The sequence below is a fragment of the Pogoniulus pusillus genome, chromosome 16, assembly GCF_015220805.1.
Source record: "Pogoniulus pusillus isolate bPogPus1 chromosome 16, bPogPus1.pri, whole genome shotgun sequence".
NCBI classification, from domain to species: Eukaryota; Metazoa; Chordata; class Aves; order Piciformes; family Lybiidae; genus Pogoniulus; species Pogoniulus pusillus.
Genome location: NC_087279.1, coordinates 10,258,266 through 10,274,853, shown reverse-complemented (window position 1 = coordinate 10,274,853; position 16,588 = coordinate 10,258,266). Strand labels below are relative to the sequence as shown.

Genomic DNA, 16,588 nt, shown 5'->3' with positions numbered 1-16,588 from the left:
TGGTACTATGGTTTAGCTAGGTTGTGAGCCTGCCAAGCTTTGTAGTCTTTGATAGCTGCTTCTGCAAAGCCTTTTACAATTCACTGCCAAATCGGGGTTGATGTTACGTCTGTTATCTGGCCTGCATTTTAAACACAGCAGTCTGCTTGCTGTATCTCAGCAATAGTAGCTGATAAAAGGTCAACTGAGAATTGGCTTACATCAGTTAATCTATTGACTGAAGAAACTGGTTGACTAAGTTGAGGCTGAATAATGGTGATAGCTGCCCACAGCTGCTGGAGAATGAAAAGAGACAATGGTATGGAGTAGATGAGTATTGTAGCTGAAGTGGTTTTTTGTTTGTGTGTGCCATATCTTGGTACAAGAAGTAGCCAGCTTTACTGTTGCTATGGATGAGTGTCATGATTGGAAGATATCCTGTGGATCAACAGCCAGCTTCTGCCAGATCTGACTTGAGGGAGCTGGTAACTATAGAGTCTGCTGGCTAGTGTTGGAGACGAGGACAACAGAGTGGATCTGGAAACCCTGTTCTGTTGTTCCTTGCCTTGCCTGTGTTAGTTCTGTCTAGGAAAGGAGACATCAGCTAGCTACAAAGCACTCACTTAAAACTTACTTAGGGACTTGCTTCTGGTGTGTTCTCTTGGCTTGAGAGCAGCCTTGAGGAGAGAGACTTGGGAGTCCTGGTAGAGAAGAAGCTCAATGTGAGTTGTCGATGTGCTCTTGCAGCCCAGAAAGCCAATCAGATCCTGGGCTGCATCAAGAGAAGTGTGGCCAGCAGGTCGTGGGAAGTGACCCTCCCACGCTACTCTGCACTGGTGAGCCCTACCTGGAGTACTGCATCCAGTTCTGGAGCCCCTATTACAAGAGGAATATGGATGTGCTGGAACATGTCCAGAGAAGGGCCACAAGGATGTTCAGAGGCCTGGAGCACCTCTCCTATGAGGAGAGACTGAAGGAGTTGGGGCTATTTGGTCTGGAGAGGAGAAGGCTCCAAGGTGACATTGTTGTGACCTTCCGATATCTGAAGCAGGCCTACAAGAAAGCTGTTGAGGGACGTTAGAGGATGTCAGATAGTGATAGGATTAAGGGGAATGGAACAAAGCTAGAAATGGGTAGATTCAGGTTGAACAGAATCATAGAATCAGTCAGAGTTGGAAGGCATTGGATCATTAAAACACTCAGAAAATGGGGTTTGTTATGTGGAGTTCCAGGCGTAGTAGACTGATTAAAACAACTTGCTTTCTGAAAAAGGCTGTGCATGCTTATGTGTTAAACAGACAGAAGTCTTGGCTGGTACAAGAACGTGACACAGTGTGGTCAGTTTTCTTTACTATGCAATAGCATCTTGAAGCCGTTGACTCTGTGTGTGCATGTGTGCAGACAAAACATGTGTTTACATGTACATGCATATATACATGCACAGAGGCACATATCCATTCTATTAGGTGAGAGAAAAAATATTCTGAAGAAATGATCTTTTCTCTGATGCCTAAAATGACAGTCCTGTAAAATCCATCTTTTCCTGTCCGTGTTTGGGTTTACCAAAGGCTGAGTGTTCTGCCATTCTTGTCCAGCCATTGCTTTTTGTATTTAATGTTTCATTTCTTTTTCCATTGGGGGGGATATTTTAACCAATGTTTTGTGTTTCTTTAACCAGTCACTTGATCTTTTGTAGGATGATTACAGAGTCTGCATGGATTTTAATATAATTCAGAAGGATTCTGTGCCTGTTTGTCCCGTCGATGCATCTGGCTGCTTCACAGCAGAGGTGGCTGACTTTGCTGGACAGTATGTAAAGGTTAGTGGTCTTGGAGAAAGTAAAACACCAGTTTTATTCAGGTCGAAATTTTAAATGGCATAAGTCTTCTTTCCCTTAATAGCTTGGTCTTCAAGGTGTCTTTGAGATGTGCAAAAAACCCTAATGTATTTTGACATTTGCAGCAGGGTTTCTGTTGGTTTATTAGAGTATCTGAAAAATAGAGGATTTGAAATGTGATTAATACTGTGTATCTGGTAGTGAAAGGGAAGAGCAGCATCTCCATTCTGTATCTACTGCAGAATGAGTTTCACTTTTCTTGTTCCTTATGGAAGTGTAATGCATGAAGCCTCCAGGCAAGTATGCAGAGGCCTCTCTTAACCTCTGGATGACTTTTGCTTTTACAGATGTCGTCATCAAGCTTGTACCAGCCAGTTAGTATAACACGACTTGTCAGAGGAGAGAAATCCAGTCATTTTCCCTACTTGTGGGATGTGTTGCAATGTGAATATACTTGCCAGTAGAGGCAGGAGAATCCCTGTGAAAGGAACCAACAGGAACTCCAGACTACTGCAGAAACAGGCAGAAAGGAGTTCCTGTTTAGTGCTGTGTGCAAAGACAACAAATAGTTTAGTTGGTTTCCTCCTGCTGCAGTTTGATAGCAGAGCATGTTCCTGTAAACACAATTTACTTGAATAGGGCTTTAAAATCTTGTATTCCATTTCAACTCAAAGAGCTATCATTGCTAAGGCAAATAAGAGAACACTGGAGGCTACATGTTTAGCTTTTGCTCGTGGGAATCTGAACTTAAGACTCTGGGAAAATATTCTAATGCTGAATTCTTCCAACAGTCATTTGTGGTTTTCTTTTTATCCCTCAATGTCATGTTGACACACGTTCAATAGATGGACTTTGATTTAACATTCAGGTTTTGATTTAACATTCAGCAGTTTGATTTAACATTCACTTCCAGTTTAGAATATAAATGCTGGTCAGTTAGTGAGGTATTGTAAAATATGCTTCCATTTCAGTAGCTGTATTCACAGCAGAGGAATGTGCTGTAGTGAGACCTAAATATTAGGCTAAAAAGCACCATGTGACTTGCTGCCACAGAATCAGAAGACTTAATAAATGTTTCAAGTTACCATTTAATAATAAACTGTGTCTTGTGTTAGTGCTACAGAAGGTCTGTGTTTTGTCCACAGCTGTGTGTGAGCTGGGGGCAAGGAAGGACTGTTGATGAATACCAAGGTTTGAGAGCAAGTAGCTTTATTAGTGAAGTGTTTTAGTGCCTCTGCAGTAAGTGCGTAAATTGTATAGTAGTTTTTTGTTTTTTTTGATGTGTAAATACTGGTTTATTATAGGGGTTTTCTTGACTTGACTATTGGAGATGATTCCTGTAGTCCTTTACTAAAATAATGGAATTTGTATTTTGAGGAAAAAAAATTTTGTTCTGTCTTTTTAGGATGCAGATAAGAACATCATTAAAGTACTGAAAGAGAAAGGCAGACTGGTTCACAGCAGTAGTTTTAAGCACAGCTATCCTTTCTGCTGGAGGTAAGGAGACATGCATATGCTCTAAGACTGAAGATTCTGAGTAGTTCTTCAGATTTGTTTCCTCTCTCTTTTCTTCTGCCATTTATCTGGTTAATGTAAATGTAATGCTGATTTTTTTTTCTGTGATGATTACAGATGTATTTCTGTAGTTTGAATTCTTGTCCTTTAGGGTTACATATATTATTTACTATCTACCACTTGAAGATGGCTGTACTAAGTCTAAAAAAAAGAGCAGCCTATTTTCTAAGCAGATAAGTATTGAGTGTTAGAAAAGGGTATTTGGATAGCCTTTGAATTATAGAAGTATGTAACAGAATGTCTTGCAATGTTTGTGTTCAAATTTGCCATGTTTTGGATAAAATAGGTTAGTTATAGCTGTTATCATAGCTACCTCTTTTTAACCTTGTAAAGTCAGTTCTTTCTTTGGAGTCTGGTAGAGCCCAATAGCTTATCATGTCTGCATTGTGGATTAGAAGCAGTTAGCATTTATCTGCTGCAGTGGGTAGTATGTGTAAGCCATGAATGTTCTTCTGCACAGTCATTACTGAGTGGAGCTTGCAAACAACGGTGATGTCTCTGATCAGAAATAGCAGTTGACATGTTTACTATATCTGTGGGAACTTCTTAGAAATATTTGGCTTTGTCAACTAGAAATTCAAAATGAGCCCTGGAAAAGCAGATAGGTGATTCAGCAGAGTGGCTTGCCAGGCATCTTCCAATCTTCTTTGTCAGACTGGGAATTCTACAGAGGCTGAAGAGCTCCTCCATGTACAAGTCTCCGTGGGCCTTTGGATATGACAAACACAGGCTAGACACATTTGATCTAGACATGAAACTTATTTTCATTAGTGTCCTCTCTGGTTTTAAACGTGTACAATTGGCATTGCAAAGATGAGTTGAAAAAATGTCAAGTTTAAAAAAGAAAGCTGAGTTATTTTTCAGTAGGTATATTGTATTAAACTGTTACAAGTAAAGACGCTTTAAAAGGAAGTCTTCTGTAGTATCTGAAGTGACCTGAACTTTCTGAGCCCTGATGCTTATAACATCTGTACTGAAATAACTGTGATAAAAACTTTGCTCTCCTGTAGCTTTAATGATACCAAATTAAGTGTTTTAGCAGTGTACATTTATCTGTAGTCTATAGCAAGAATAACCTTCACTTGCTCCTGAATAGCGTGATTGGTTTGTTTCCAACAGCTACCTGGAGAAAGAATGGGAATTACTTTTCAAGTTATGTCCTTGGTGATTTGGGACAGGTTTTGAAAAGTGGCAGTCCAGAACCAAGCAACACTTTAGCGTTTTTCTTACGTAGCAGTGCAGATGTACAGCCATGGTGTTCTGAGATACACCAGTCATGGAGAAATGCTGATTCTGTAGAACGTACTTAATCCTGCCACTCTGTTGACATTTTTGTTGATTGATGATAAGTTGCAGGCAGCACCTAGCAGCAAATTATCTGGTGGGAAGAGGAGAATAATGGATTCTACTTGAAAAGCTCATTTCACTGCCACCACAAATCAAATCATAATTGGAATATGCTAAAAGTAGAAGAGTAGTTCTTAACTTTGAACATAGTCACAAGTTATTTTGATTAATGTAAGAAAACTTTGAAATCAGGCTCTTCTACTTAATGCACTATTGTTCATGCTTTTGCCTGAAACCAGGCAGTCATCGAATTCTCAGTATGTGGAGACATTTTCCCTTTTCTTATATCTTACCTAACCAGAGTTCTCTACTTTTCCTTGCTGTGCTTATGTAGTAATTTTCTGTTAGTAAAACTTTAAAACTGCAGAGAAGAAGCCAGTAACAAGTTGGTAAGTACATAGTAGATAGTTTTCAGGGAGAGTTCCCCTTCATTGAAGTTGCTGAATATGGAGATCATTGGTCAAAATTATGTCCATATTCACTGGCATATAGAGAGCTTTGTCATGTTCAAGCCAGTGAAAGCAAAGCCAAGAAGCATCTTGCGTAGCATGTGACCAGTTCTTTTTAAAATGCTTTCTAAATTAGATGAAAATGGAAAGGGAGTGAGATCACAATAACTTGTATTAAACAGCCATGCAGACCAAAGCAGCTATTGGGAGTCTGTAGTGCCTGCAGAGAATGGTCTCACAGTCTTTACCTTTTCAAGCTTGAAGATTGCATTTCAGAGAATGCTAATTTCGTGGCACTGCTAGGCAGCAGGCAGAGCTCAGGTGTTTTTATTTCTCTGATGTATTTCTAAAGGACATATTTATAGTAAGAAGGAAACATTCAGTTGACACAGACAGGAATATTCAGGTAGGAATTTTTTAAGCTTCAGCCTGATCTAAGATCTGTCTGGGTGACTTCTCCCATATCTGTGTACTGATGGAAAACACTATCTTGTAATGGGTATTTCACAGAATTTGGTTTCCTCAGTCTTCTCGCCACTCAAGTGAAGCAGAGATATGTCAGATCTCACTGCTTGGGCAGGCTTTCAGTGTGTTATTCTCTTTCTGACTCTTGTTGAGGAACTGTTTCATGGTAGAGCTAGAAAAAAGAAAATATTCAGAGCAACTGTGCCATTTCCCCTTTCTTACCACCTTCATGTAGGTGGAAACAGTGCTCTGTGTGTGCTTTGGAATGGTTATCTATCATGATAAACATACTGTGTTAGGTCAGAAAGCTGGGAAATCACTGCAGCTTCATCTGCTTGTCGTTTTTGTAGATTCTTTATCTGAAGCTACTTTTGCACTAAACCTTGTCTTCAGTCAGCCCCATATGTCAACTGCTAGAGGCTGGGCACCGGTTTACTGTTCCAGCATTTTTTGCAGTATGTTAAGACTATGTGAGACACTGTTTTGTTCTTGTTTCCAGTAACTCAAGATCTTACATTTAATGCAATTCATCATTCTTAAACATGTGAAACAATGATCAGTGAAACTGAAACATTTCTTCAGTACCTTGTAGCTTGCAGAATATTTTCTTCTTCACTGTGATCTTGCCACTGTATGACAAATGAACTGAGCTCTTCCCTTTTCTAGCATTACAACTTCATTTGCGACGTAGAATGTCCCAACTTAGTGGACTTGGACTAAGTAGCTAGGCCTCTACTACATTATTATCCTGTGGAACTCTTACCATTTCCTGTAAGGTTATGGATACTTTGGCTATTAAAAGATACAGGTAGATATGTATAGCTTATAGCTACAAGGAAACATCATCTGCATGTAATATTAAGAGTTGCAAGGTGTTGTTCATTATTGGGTTTTATGGGAGGTGAGTTCAGTTTTTAAGGCATGAGCAACCTTTGTCATGGATTTTCTCTTCTTTGGTTGGTCAGGCAGATGCACCCTTAGGAAGTGCTTCCACCAGCAATTTTAATGTACATTATAACCTCCAGTAGTTTGCATACTTGAAATGAGTCCATTTCAAGTGAGAACAAGTAAAATGAGTTAAACTTCTAGGATGGATTGTTCACAGTAATGACTATGTGTAGGAAAGAATAGTTTCACAGGATCTTTGCTTGTCAGTATTCCTTGCTTCAACATTCAGTGAAACAAAACTCACATGGGATGGGAGCAGTTGCAGAGCTTAGGTTTGCTTAGAATTGGTAGCACTAAGTGTACAGACTGATAACTTCTCCAAGTTATCTAGGAAAATTTTGATCTCCACACGTTCCATAATACAACTGATTAAGGTCTCAATAGTTTGTTCAAGTATTACACATTCTTCCAAAGTATCTAGTGATTAAATGATGGGTAAAAGTCATTGCTGGAAAGTTCAGACATTTTGAAACCTTCACATCCAGCCCCTTATTCAAACCTGAAAAGAGACTGAGCCCTAGGGGATGGAACCTATCCCATGTGAGTTTTGTTTAATTGAGTGTCAAAGTAAGGAATATGTTAAGATGTGTCAATAAACTTGCTTTATCAGCTTATCTGGATCTCTTCTTACTCCTTCTCTGTCTGGAATAGGACATTTTTCAAGTAGTAGCCCTGGGTAGTATTACTTTTCTTTGATCTGTCACTATTTTTCTGAATGCAAATAGTAAAACCATACCATAATTTTTTTTTCTGGTTTCTCATATTGATATAGACATTAAAAAAAGATACAGAATGAGCTTGCATAGAAGGCTTAAATGTGACTCATTTTAATAGTTACTGAAGTTCACATCATTGTACTATGTAGGAACATATATTTCAAATTTAAGTACCATTTGAATGTTCTCATGCTTGTTCTTGCTGTACAAATTCCTCAAATTGCTGGGTTTGAAGGCTTTAATGAAAATAGTTTTAGGGTTTGATTTCAAAACAGTAGCTCACCTAAGTCTAACTGTTGGTGTAATTTATAAAAAAAACCCCAACCTTTGTAACTGATAATAATTCAGGAACAATAAATTCAGTCTGTGGAAAGGAAGCTGTGTGCAAAAAGTACATTTTAAAGAGTGCTATAGAAATAAGGTAGCACTGAAAATGTTTTTTTGTTTGTTTTGCTCCCTTCCCCATCACCTTCCCTCTGCAGGTCTGATACTCCACTGATATACAAAGCTGTGCCAAGCTGGTTTGTAAGAGTGGAACACATGGTGGAGAAACTGCTGGAATGTAATGCCCAATGCTACTGGTAATGTCTCCTGCATCTGTTTTGGTTTTTATGTGTATAGGTTTGGGTGTTCAGGTGTGTGTGTGTGTGCTGGAAGCCTTACAGAGCTGGAAGCCTTACAGAGCTCTGTTTCACTGGTGGTGTGATCACTTCGTATTTCTGTTGAATCTTCTGGAGCTGCTGTACTGGAATGAGGCTGGTAACCAGTGTTAAATGGTGTTTTATCTCAGGTTTCACAAATGCACTGGTTGGGCAACAGGACAGTTTCCCTCACATAACAGATATAACCTGCTTCAGTGCCTATCAGCCTGCTGCTTGAACAAATTTGCACACAATTCCCTTCTTCATGTCAAAGAAGGCGTTCTTTGCTGGTGTAAAATCCTACTGAGAAATGGGTTTTAGAGTGTGAGTAAGGGTGGCTATGAATATGCACTAATAATTTACAATGAAATACATTACAGGATCTTTAAAAATACCCTCTAATTGTGTTAGGCAATCCTGAGCAATTCAGCATAAGAGAAACTGCAAAGGAAAGTCAGTCTGTGGGAGTGCACAGACAAAGCGTCTTTACAAGGGTCCACTGGAGAGGAGAATTTAGACAGTTGTAGATACATGTTGTTTCAAATTGCAACTCACTTTAGATAAGCTTTTTCTTCTCATATACTTATTACAGAAAAGGTTGATTATTTTGTCATAGGTGCATTTAAAGAATGAAACCCAAAGCTCTCACCAGGACCTACTGGTCTGTGCAAACCCCCTAACCTAGCTGCCCTAGCTTGTGTCATAGTCGTAAGTGAGAATTCAGTTTGACAAGTTGCAGGAAATTTTATACTGGTGGCAGAAATGAAGAAATATTGGTGTGAAGTTGATTTAGAAAGCAACAGACACAGTAAGAGGGAACTCTTGGTGATGGTAGCTGTTTTAAGCATTAGCCACAGGTTGATGATTTGTCAGGGACAGAAGGGACCATACCTTCTCCACATCCATAACTTTTAATTTTTTTCTCTCATAATTAACTTCTGCCTGGGAAGTTGAGGCTAGGTGGGAAAAATGTGGAGGTTACAGCCTTGTTTGGGTGTATTGTGCGCCACTTGAGTTGTTGTCCAGTCTTTCCTTATGTGGACTGCAGAAGAGCTGGGATTCCACCATGATGTGCCTCTGCTTAGCACCTAAAATGATGTTAGAGTGACTCAACTTTCAGTGAACAATGACAGCTTATGATGTGTTTCGTCATGGGCTGCAGTTAGCAATTAAATTCTTCATGAGCAGCTTTTGCATAACTGCTTACATGGTACAGGCACAGTAAATAGTGAAATGTGTGGGAAAAGTTAGTGATCCATGCTGCAGACTGTCCGAAAATGCTGCAGCATTGGCTTGCTAATCAGCACATGCCCAGTCTGGGTATGTAAGAAGATTTTATAGATTAGTAAGTGTTGCTTTCTGTTTTCCATAACAGAACATACTGTGATCCTTCTTTTGGGGAAAAATAAGCTGGAGAGGGGGTGAAAGTGTTTGTTCTTAGCTTTAATTAGATTTCTCAAGATGCTTTAGTGTTTTGATGACTGACAGTAGACCTGCATACTTAATTTTCACATGAACATAAGAAAATGTAATGATCCTCTTAAGGAAGTGTTTGAATGGTAGAGTTTTGCTTTTCAGAAGCAAAGCTTCAAGAAGAAACTTTTTGGTGACCTCCACTTATCCAGGAGGTATTAATAAGAATTAGTAAGCAGTTTTATGAGTAATGTTTTACACCTGGAAGAGGGGAGATTTAGAGTGGATATTAGGAAGAAATGCTTTACAGTGAGGGTGGTGAGACAGTGGAACAGGTTGCTCAGGGAGATTGTGGCTTCCCCCTCCCTGGAGATGTTAAAGGTCAGATTGGATGAGGCCTTGAGCAACTTGGTCTAGTGGAAGGTGTCCCTGCCATGGCAGAGGGGGTTGGAACTAGGTGATCTTCAAGGTCTGTTTCAACCTAAACTGCTCTATGAATTGATGAAGGTTGGATGGGAAGACCAAGTGACTGTATTAATTGGCAACATTTAACATGCTCAGAATAAAAGTAACAGTTTGTTCTTTAGGCAGTTCTTGAGTCACAACATAATTCCATAATTGAGAATAAAACTGATTCCTCAGAATTCCTCTCAAAACAGTAAGGGCTTGGAGATTTCAAGAAGAAATTTGTGGGGAGTATAGCTTCAAGTTGAGATGTATTATCACTGAATGGTTAATAAAAGAACAGGAACACATTTCCAGTATGGGATCTCATGATTACTAGTTGGAATACGCAATGGCTTTTGTTGGATAAAGATGGTTTTTAAAATCCAGCTTTTCAAAATTAAGAAGTTTACTTAAAATTTACTTCACTAATGCCAGTTCTATTTGGGGTGTAACTTCTTCAGTTGGTATTGAGAATGCTAGCCATATTCAGTAGCCATTCCTTTAAATGTTGGGAACTCCATCCCTCCCAAAACCCACTTTTTTCTGCTTCTGAAGGGATCTGATCTCTGAAAGTGTCACAGGAATAATACCTAGCTTTAAAAACATTATTTTTGGACTCTCTGGGGCTTCAACATGCCCTGGAAATGAAGAAATTGGGGATAAAAGCTTTTCAGGCTATATTAACCTTTGTGAAATGAGTTTGACTGCATTGCTTTTTTTTAATTCCTTGTAATGATTGATAGGTGTTTTGTCCCTTAAGAATAGCTGCACTCTTTATATAGATAGCCTTTGTGATGAAATAGATTAAACAGAGTTGGGCAAACTTTGCAACTTGATTGCATTTCTAATTAGTTTCTTTAATGAGCTAGCCTACCAGTAAAGCCACAGTTATTCACAGTTTATTAAAGCCAGCAACTACAGCTTCATTTTCCGAAATGAACTCATTGTAACTCTCAAGAATGATTTACATGTGCAATGTGCCAGCAGTTTGTAAAATCAGAAACCAGCAAAACCCTCTTATCTTTCTGCTCGCCTTGTTCTGCTCAGAGTGGAAAGTAACTTGTGCTGGATGTTGCTGGAAGTGCAAAACTGGACCAGCATTCCAGTATTTAAGAAACTATGTTTCAGTCTTCAATTCAAGATTCCTTAGTGACTGTTTTCTTTGCTGGCCAAAGAGTTGACTTGTTTAAAAAAGTTTTTGTTGCTGCTTTTAAAAAAAGGGGAGTAGTATCTTGTATTTCAGATCCAGACAACCTACTGTTTGAGGCAGAGGGGCAAATCCCGACGCTGTGCCATTTAGAACTGTCAGACCTTGGTTTCTCATTTCATTGATACGGAGATTTAGTTGCATCATCAAAGCTGGGTGCCTGATGTAGTTGGTCTGGATTTCAGCCTTAATTTCTGTAGCTATGATCTTGTAGAAGGACTTGTTGAAAGATCATTTCCTGTGTAATTCCAGTCAAGAAGCTTTACCACCCCACCTTATATTTGAATAATATAGGACTAACCTCTCTTGTCAAAGTTCAGAGTCAATATAGATTTTGAAATCAGAAGTTACCACATAGAACAAATGAGTGCAATTTATACTTTGATTTCTAAACTGTTGTTGCTCACATTTCTGGCAGCATATGTAATCTTTTTGTACTTTCAGTCTGATAGGAAGGGTTCTGTAGACTGTGTAGTTTGTATTTAAATGTCATCTTTGAACTATTTCTTTAACTGTAACTTAAAAAAAATATTATTTTGAAACCCTCTCTCACTAATCTGCATCAATAACTCCTGAAAGCTTTACCTTGAACTGTTGATAGATGTCTGGTGTTAGACTGTTGGGCAACTCTGATATTGTTTAACATAGGATGGGCACCTGGTAATAGTGGAACAATGAACATCAGTGAAGGGGAAGAAGTGATAAAAGACAGTGTTGTGGAGGGGAAATTAGTTGATGCGAGATGATGTTTTCCAAAATTAATATTGTTTGTTAATTCTGCTATCCAGAGCTCTTGCCACCCCCGACCACTAATTTTAATGAGAATTTCGGTTCTTACATGGTCATGGAAGCATTCTATGGTAATATCTAGATGTAGTAATGACCAGCAAAATATATAAACGTTAGTTGAACTGGAAGAGAAGGTTCCACAGTCAAATGCCGCTTGTGGTCAATATGCCGCTTGCCCAGTAGCTGGGCTCAAGCTCTTTCTGCTCTAGGGCAGGAGGCAATAGAGAATTACAAAGAAGCATTGAAGCATTTACTCACAAATAATTATTACCCACTTGCAGGGCTTAGCCACAGTCCAGACAGTGCCCAAATGCTTTCAGGGGACTCTGTCTTGTTGGATGTTGAGACTTGAATCTTCCCAGCTTCTGGGGAAAGGACGCAGACAATCTGTGCCCTTGTCTCCTGGCTTCCTCTGGATGATCTGTGTATATGTCCATGAATTCTAGGCAGGCCCTTCAGGTGCAGCAGGCAGATGTGGTGCAGTCTCAGCACGATGTCATGCTGCCCACACAGGCTGATTGCGTGCAGACATCCAGGGTCTGCTCCTGGTAACTTGTGGCAGTGGAGTTTAGCAGGCAAGCAATAAGGCAGTGTGCAATAGCAGCAGGGCTGGGCACAGCAGAGAGAGCAGGGCAAAGAACAGGGAAGCAAAGCAGCGAAGCAAAAGCAGGTTGTTCACCTGCCTATCAATGTGGGCTGAGATTAATTGCCCTCTGGACACAAGAATAGCCAATCAGGATGGCCATTAGCCAAACCTTACCATATTAGGCAAAGCCACAGGCTTGCTTTTCCTTAATTTGGGAAAAGCACAGGCCTTGCACTAGGCAGGCACGAGTTATGTGTGTGTACCTTATGCCACAGGACCCTGGGCAGGCCAGACTCGCTGGCTACAGGTTGTGTCCATTTCCTGCGCTTGCCTCTCTGGTGAAGCAGAAAAACATGCCTAGGCAAGGCAGGACATGTGTAAGCTTATTGTAGGCCTATCAGGCCTACCACAACAGACAGTAAAAGACTTCAAAGAAACCAAATCTTTTGTTCTTGTGTCTTCTTGTCATTGAGAAATTCAAGCATTGTAATGAAGATCTTGATGTATAGGTCCATAGCTAAAGATAATCCTTTTGTCACTTAAACTGTTAGTTGTTATTGAAGATACCAGACAGAGCACATCCAACAGACTTTTTTGCTAGAAGTGGATTTTTTGCTTTACTAAGTGTGGATTTTGCATGTTTCCTGCTGCTCCTGTGTGAGTAATGTAAGACCAGGTCTTGTCACATGCATCAGTCACATTCATCTTCTGAGAAGCTTTTGATCTTAGTCTTTCTACTCTTTGACTGGCCACTGCCTTTGCTGAACAGCAGACTGTCTCCCACCTTTTGGAAGGTGTGATCTGATGACAAGCAATGCCTGGCTTGTGTCATAAATCTTAAGGCTGGTAGGGTTTATGGTACATCAGAAATACACCCTGTCTGCAAGAAAAAACTAATATTTGTTCTGCTAAACTTGCCATTTTTGTTCAGATGAGAAATCTGAGTCTGTAGCAGTGTGAAAGCATTATAGCATAATGGAGGGAGAGTCAGTTACTGAGTCCCATCTTTTCTGCCTTTTACTCTTTTTAGGATGCCCCATGAGATCATTTCTTTCCTGGTTTGTGAGTGTTAACTCAGTACATGTTATCTGAACAGTTTCAGATGTGTGTGGATCATTTGATTTGTTTCTTCCTGCCTTCCTTTCTTTCTTTAATATGACCACGCAATTACAACTGTTCTGTTCGAACCATTGGGTCACGCTTATTCTGGAAGCGTGAGCACACATTAAATCTCTCCAGCAGGGACTGTATAGCACAGTGCAATCAGCAGATGGCAGCATTTCCCGAGTTAAAAAACAAGCGAGTGACACTGCTACAGTAGGAGGCGAAAAAAAGATTGCTGCAGGGTGAGCTTTGTGTTTGTCTAATTTAGAGCAGCGTAAGTCAGAAGATTTTATTAGGTGTTGTTATCAGGCACAGTTGAGGATTAGAAGTGAATTTTGAGGCTTGTTCCTGTTGATTTTGATTACTTGTATTCTTCTGTGTCCTAATTTTGTTGTTTCCTCTCCAAGCCTCTTGAGCAGACAGATTGCTGGTTATGTCACCAATACAGCAGGTATCTTTCCAATTGCATTGAATGGTCATCAAAAGCTCGTTTGGTTCAAGTGATATGTTAGCAAATAAAGACTCCACTAAGCAATTACAGCATGGTGTTCTCAGGCAGCTGGTCCATCTAGCTGTATGTGCAGAATGTTGAATGTCTGCCACCGTTACAGGAATGCAGTCAGACTAATATGTGTGAATTGAAGTGAATCCTAAGTGGTGGGTCTGTGTAAAAGTGCTTTGTAACTACAAATATTAAAGTATTCCAAAGGAAGCTGTACAAAAGGGAGAGAAGTGAAAGCTGAATTTCTCACTTGTGTCGGGGCACAAGGATTTTTGCACTCATTGGTAAGATTTAGGAGTTTTAGTAGCTATTAGTGTGGTGTATGGTTCCTACGAGCAAAGGTATCAGGATTTTTTCGGTTTAATGAGTCTTTCCAAAAACTGGAGGCTATGGCGTTGCTTAATCTTGCCTTGTCAGGCAGCTGTGTGCTGCTGCCGACGGGGTATGATGCAGTCTGCAGCAGCATTGCAGTCTCACACTAAAGTGTTTGTTGCTATGGGAACCAGGATAAAAGAGTGAAGAAAAGCACTGCTGTATCAGGATGATTGAAAGCACTATTTATTTAGCAAATGTAAGCTGTGTATTAGCAGAAACTTCTCTTGCAGTGGTGGAGACACCCCACGCAAGCTTGGTTTGTGTAGTTGTACACTGCTCTAATAAGCTTTCCTGAATTGAGGAGGAGAAGGAATCTGCTGCAGTGGAAAATCTGCATGCTTTGCCCTCCCTCTTCCCCTATCCTCCCTCCTGCCTCCCCCAGTGTTTAATTAGGTCCGTGATATAGATTGGCACTAATTAAAGTGTCAAAAGGGCATGAATAGTTGCTTATTTTATCTCTTTGAATTAAAAACCATTAAAAATCAATTTGAGGGCATGTTGAAGGAGGCTTGTTATTAGAGTAAATTAACATAATGGAATTTAAGACTTTGTCTTCCAAGAGTTGGTTAATATTTAAAAAGAAAAGCAAATTTAACACCTAAAACAGCCTAAAAAACCCCTATTATCCTATGAATTGAAACATCTTTAGTTAAATGAGGTAGGATAATTACTTCATCAGCTGTGGTTTTGCTCTTATTATTCAGCTACCTTCTGGAAGAATGACTTCTATCTTCACAGACAGAAGGGATTCCTGATTTCAGATGTCAAAGTTAGCAGGTCACCAACCTGGTATGGTCTTCTCAGAACTAAATATAGCAGATGCTGTCTGCTAACTTCCTAATTCACACTATTTATGATGGTATTTTGTGTATCAACTTTATGGGACTGTTCTGCAAATAATTCATAATCTAAGAACTTCCTTCAGTTAGTAATTATGAAGTAAATTTTAGCCAGTACATAAAGTTGCTGTGGCTTTTCAAAGAATGTCAGGAATGAAGTTAGCTAATGAGAGAAATGATGAGAAGGGATTAGTATATCTTTATATAACATCTTAAATGGCTTTTAATTGTAAGTTGATGATAAAACATTTGAGGTTTCTGCTGTGGCAGTATTTGACAGCTGTTTATCTGAGCAGTGGTGTTTGTGTTTACAGAGGAGGCAGAGGGTACTGCTCTGAGAGTTCCCGCAGTCTGTGACTAGGGCAAGGTGAGCCAGCTTATGGAGTCATGCAGAGCACGTCTGAGCTTGGAAATTGGGTAATAAGCTGAATTCAGTATTTGCAATTGTGTTATGAGTGCAGGAAAGATACTTCAGAATATATTTAAAGGAAGAGATGTCTTAATCCTTTTAATAAATATCCCTCTAGATTATGTCATTTAGATTTAAATTTTTTTTTAACATCCTGCGAATTTCTCTTCTAGAGACAAGAATCAGAAAGCAAATATACTGATTTTAATTGATTCTGTTCCTTGGCTATTAGTTAGTGAGAAGTAACTGGATCAACAGCCATGGTAACTTACTGTTCCACACCCATTCATGCTCTGGGATTGGAGATGGTCACTAATTCTCTGTTTTCAAACCAGTGTCCACTTTGCTAGTGTGACTTGGATGTTGAGTAGGCTAATATATAAGTCCATGGACTGTGAAGGCAAAGAAAACACTTTATTGTGATAAAATAATAAATGTTGTCAAAGAACTGGATTTTGGGTTGTTCTTGATAGGCTGTTTTTGTTTGTGAAATGGAATTTTCATTTTAGACACCAAGAAGATGAGCATCTACAAGAAAAGGATGTGGGATTTTAGTGTGCAGAGGACCTAGCAATGTGTGGACTTAGCAAAACCCCAGATCTGCTTAAAAAAATAGGAAGAAACTGTCAAAATTGGGCATGCACGTTTGGAGCAAATTAATAATTTTCATCATTTCTACTTTGTTATAATGAGAGTTTTGATGTTGTGAGAAGGCTGAAATCAGCATTCAAACAGGCCGAAACTGATGTACTTCCACTCCAATTCTGATTTATGATTTCACAAATCAATATTTATTCCTTCATGTCATGAAGTTCAGTTCCTTGAACTTTTCTACTGCTGAAATGTCTGCATCCTGAAGTTTATTTAGTTGCCTTATCCTGGCTGCCAGGAAAGTAGAAAGAGCTGTTATCCCACACACTTCTGCAGGCATGAATCAGGAGCTTCGTGACCTGCTGAGAC

General features: G+C 39.5%; 1 protein-coding gene across 2 annotated transcripts in view; it reads left to right on the top strand.

The window, feature by feature from the left end:
- The window catches only part of IARS1 (isoleucyl-tRNA synthetase 1), a 105,110-nt gene that overhangs the window by 28,217 nt on the left and 60,305 nt on the right, over positions 1-16,588 (top strand). For both annotated transcript variants that reach the window (XM_064156378.1, XM_064156377.1), the window contains 3 exons: positions 1,676-1,798; positions 3,222-3,313; positions 7,799-7,897. In XM_064156378.1, coding sequence (XP_064012448.1) covers positions 1,676-1,798; positions 3,222-3,313; positions 7,799-7,897 — 314 coding nt within the window. The remainder of the gene's footprint in view (positions 1-1,675; positions 1,799-3,221; positions 3,314-7,798; positions 7,898-16,588) is intronic.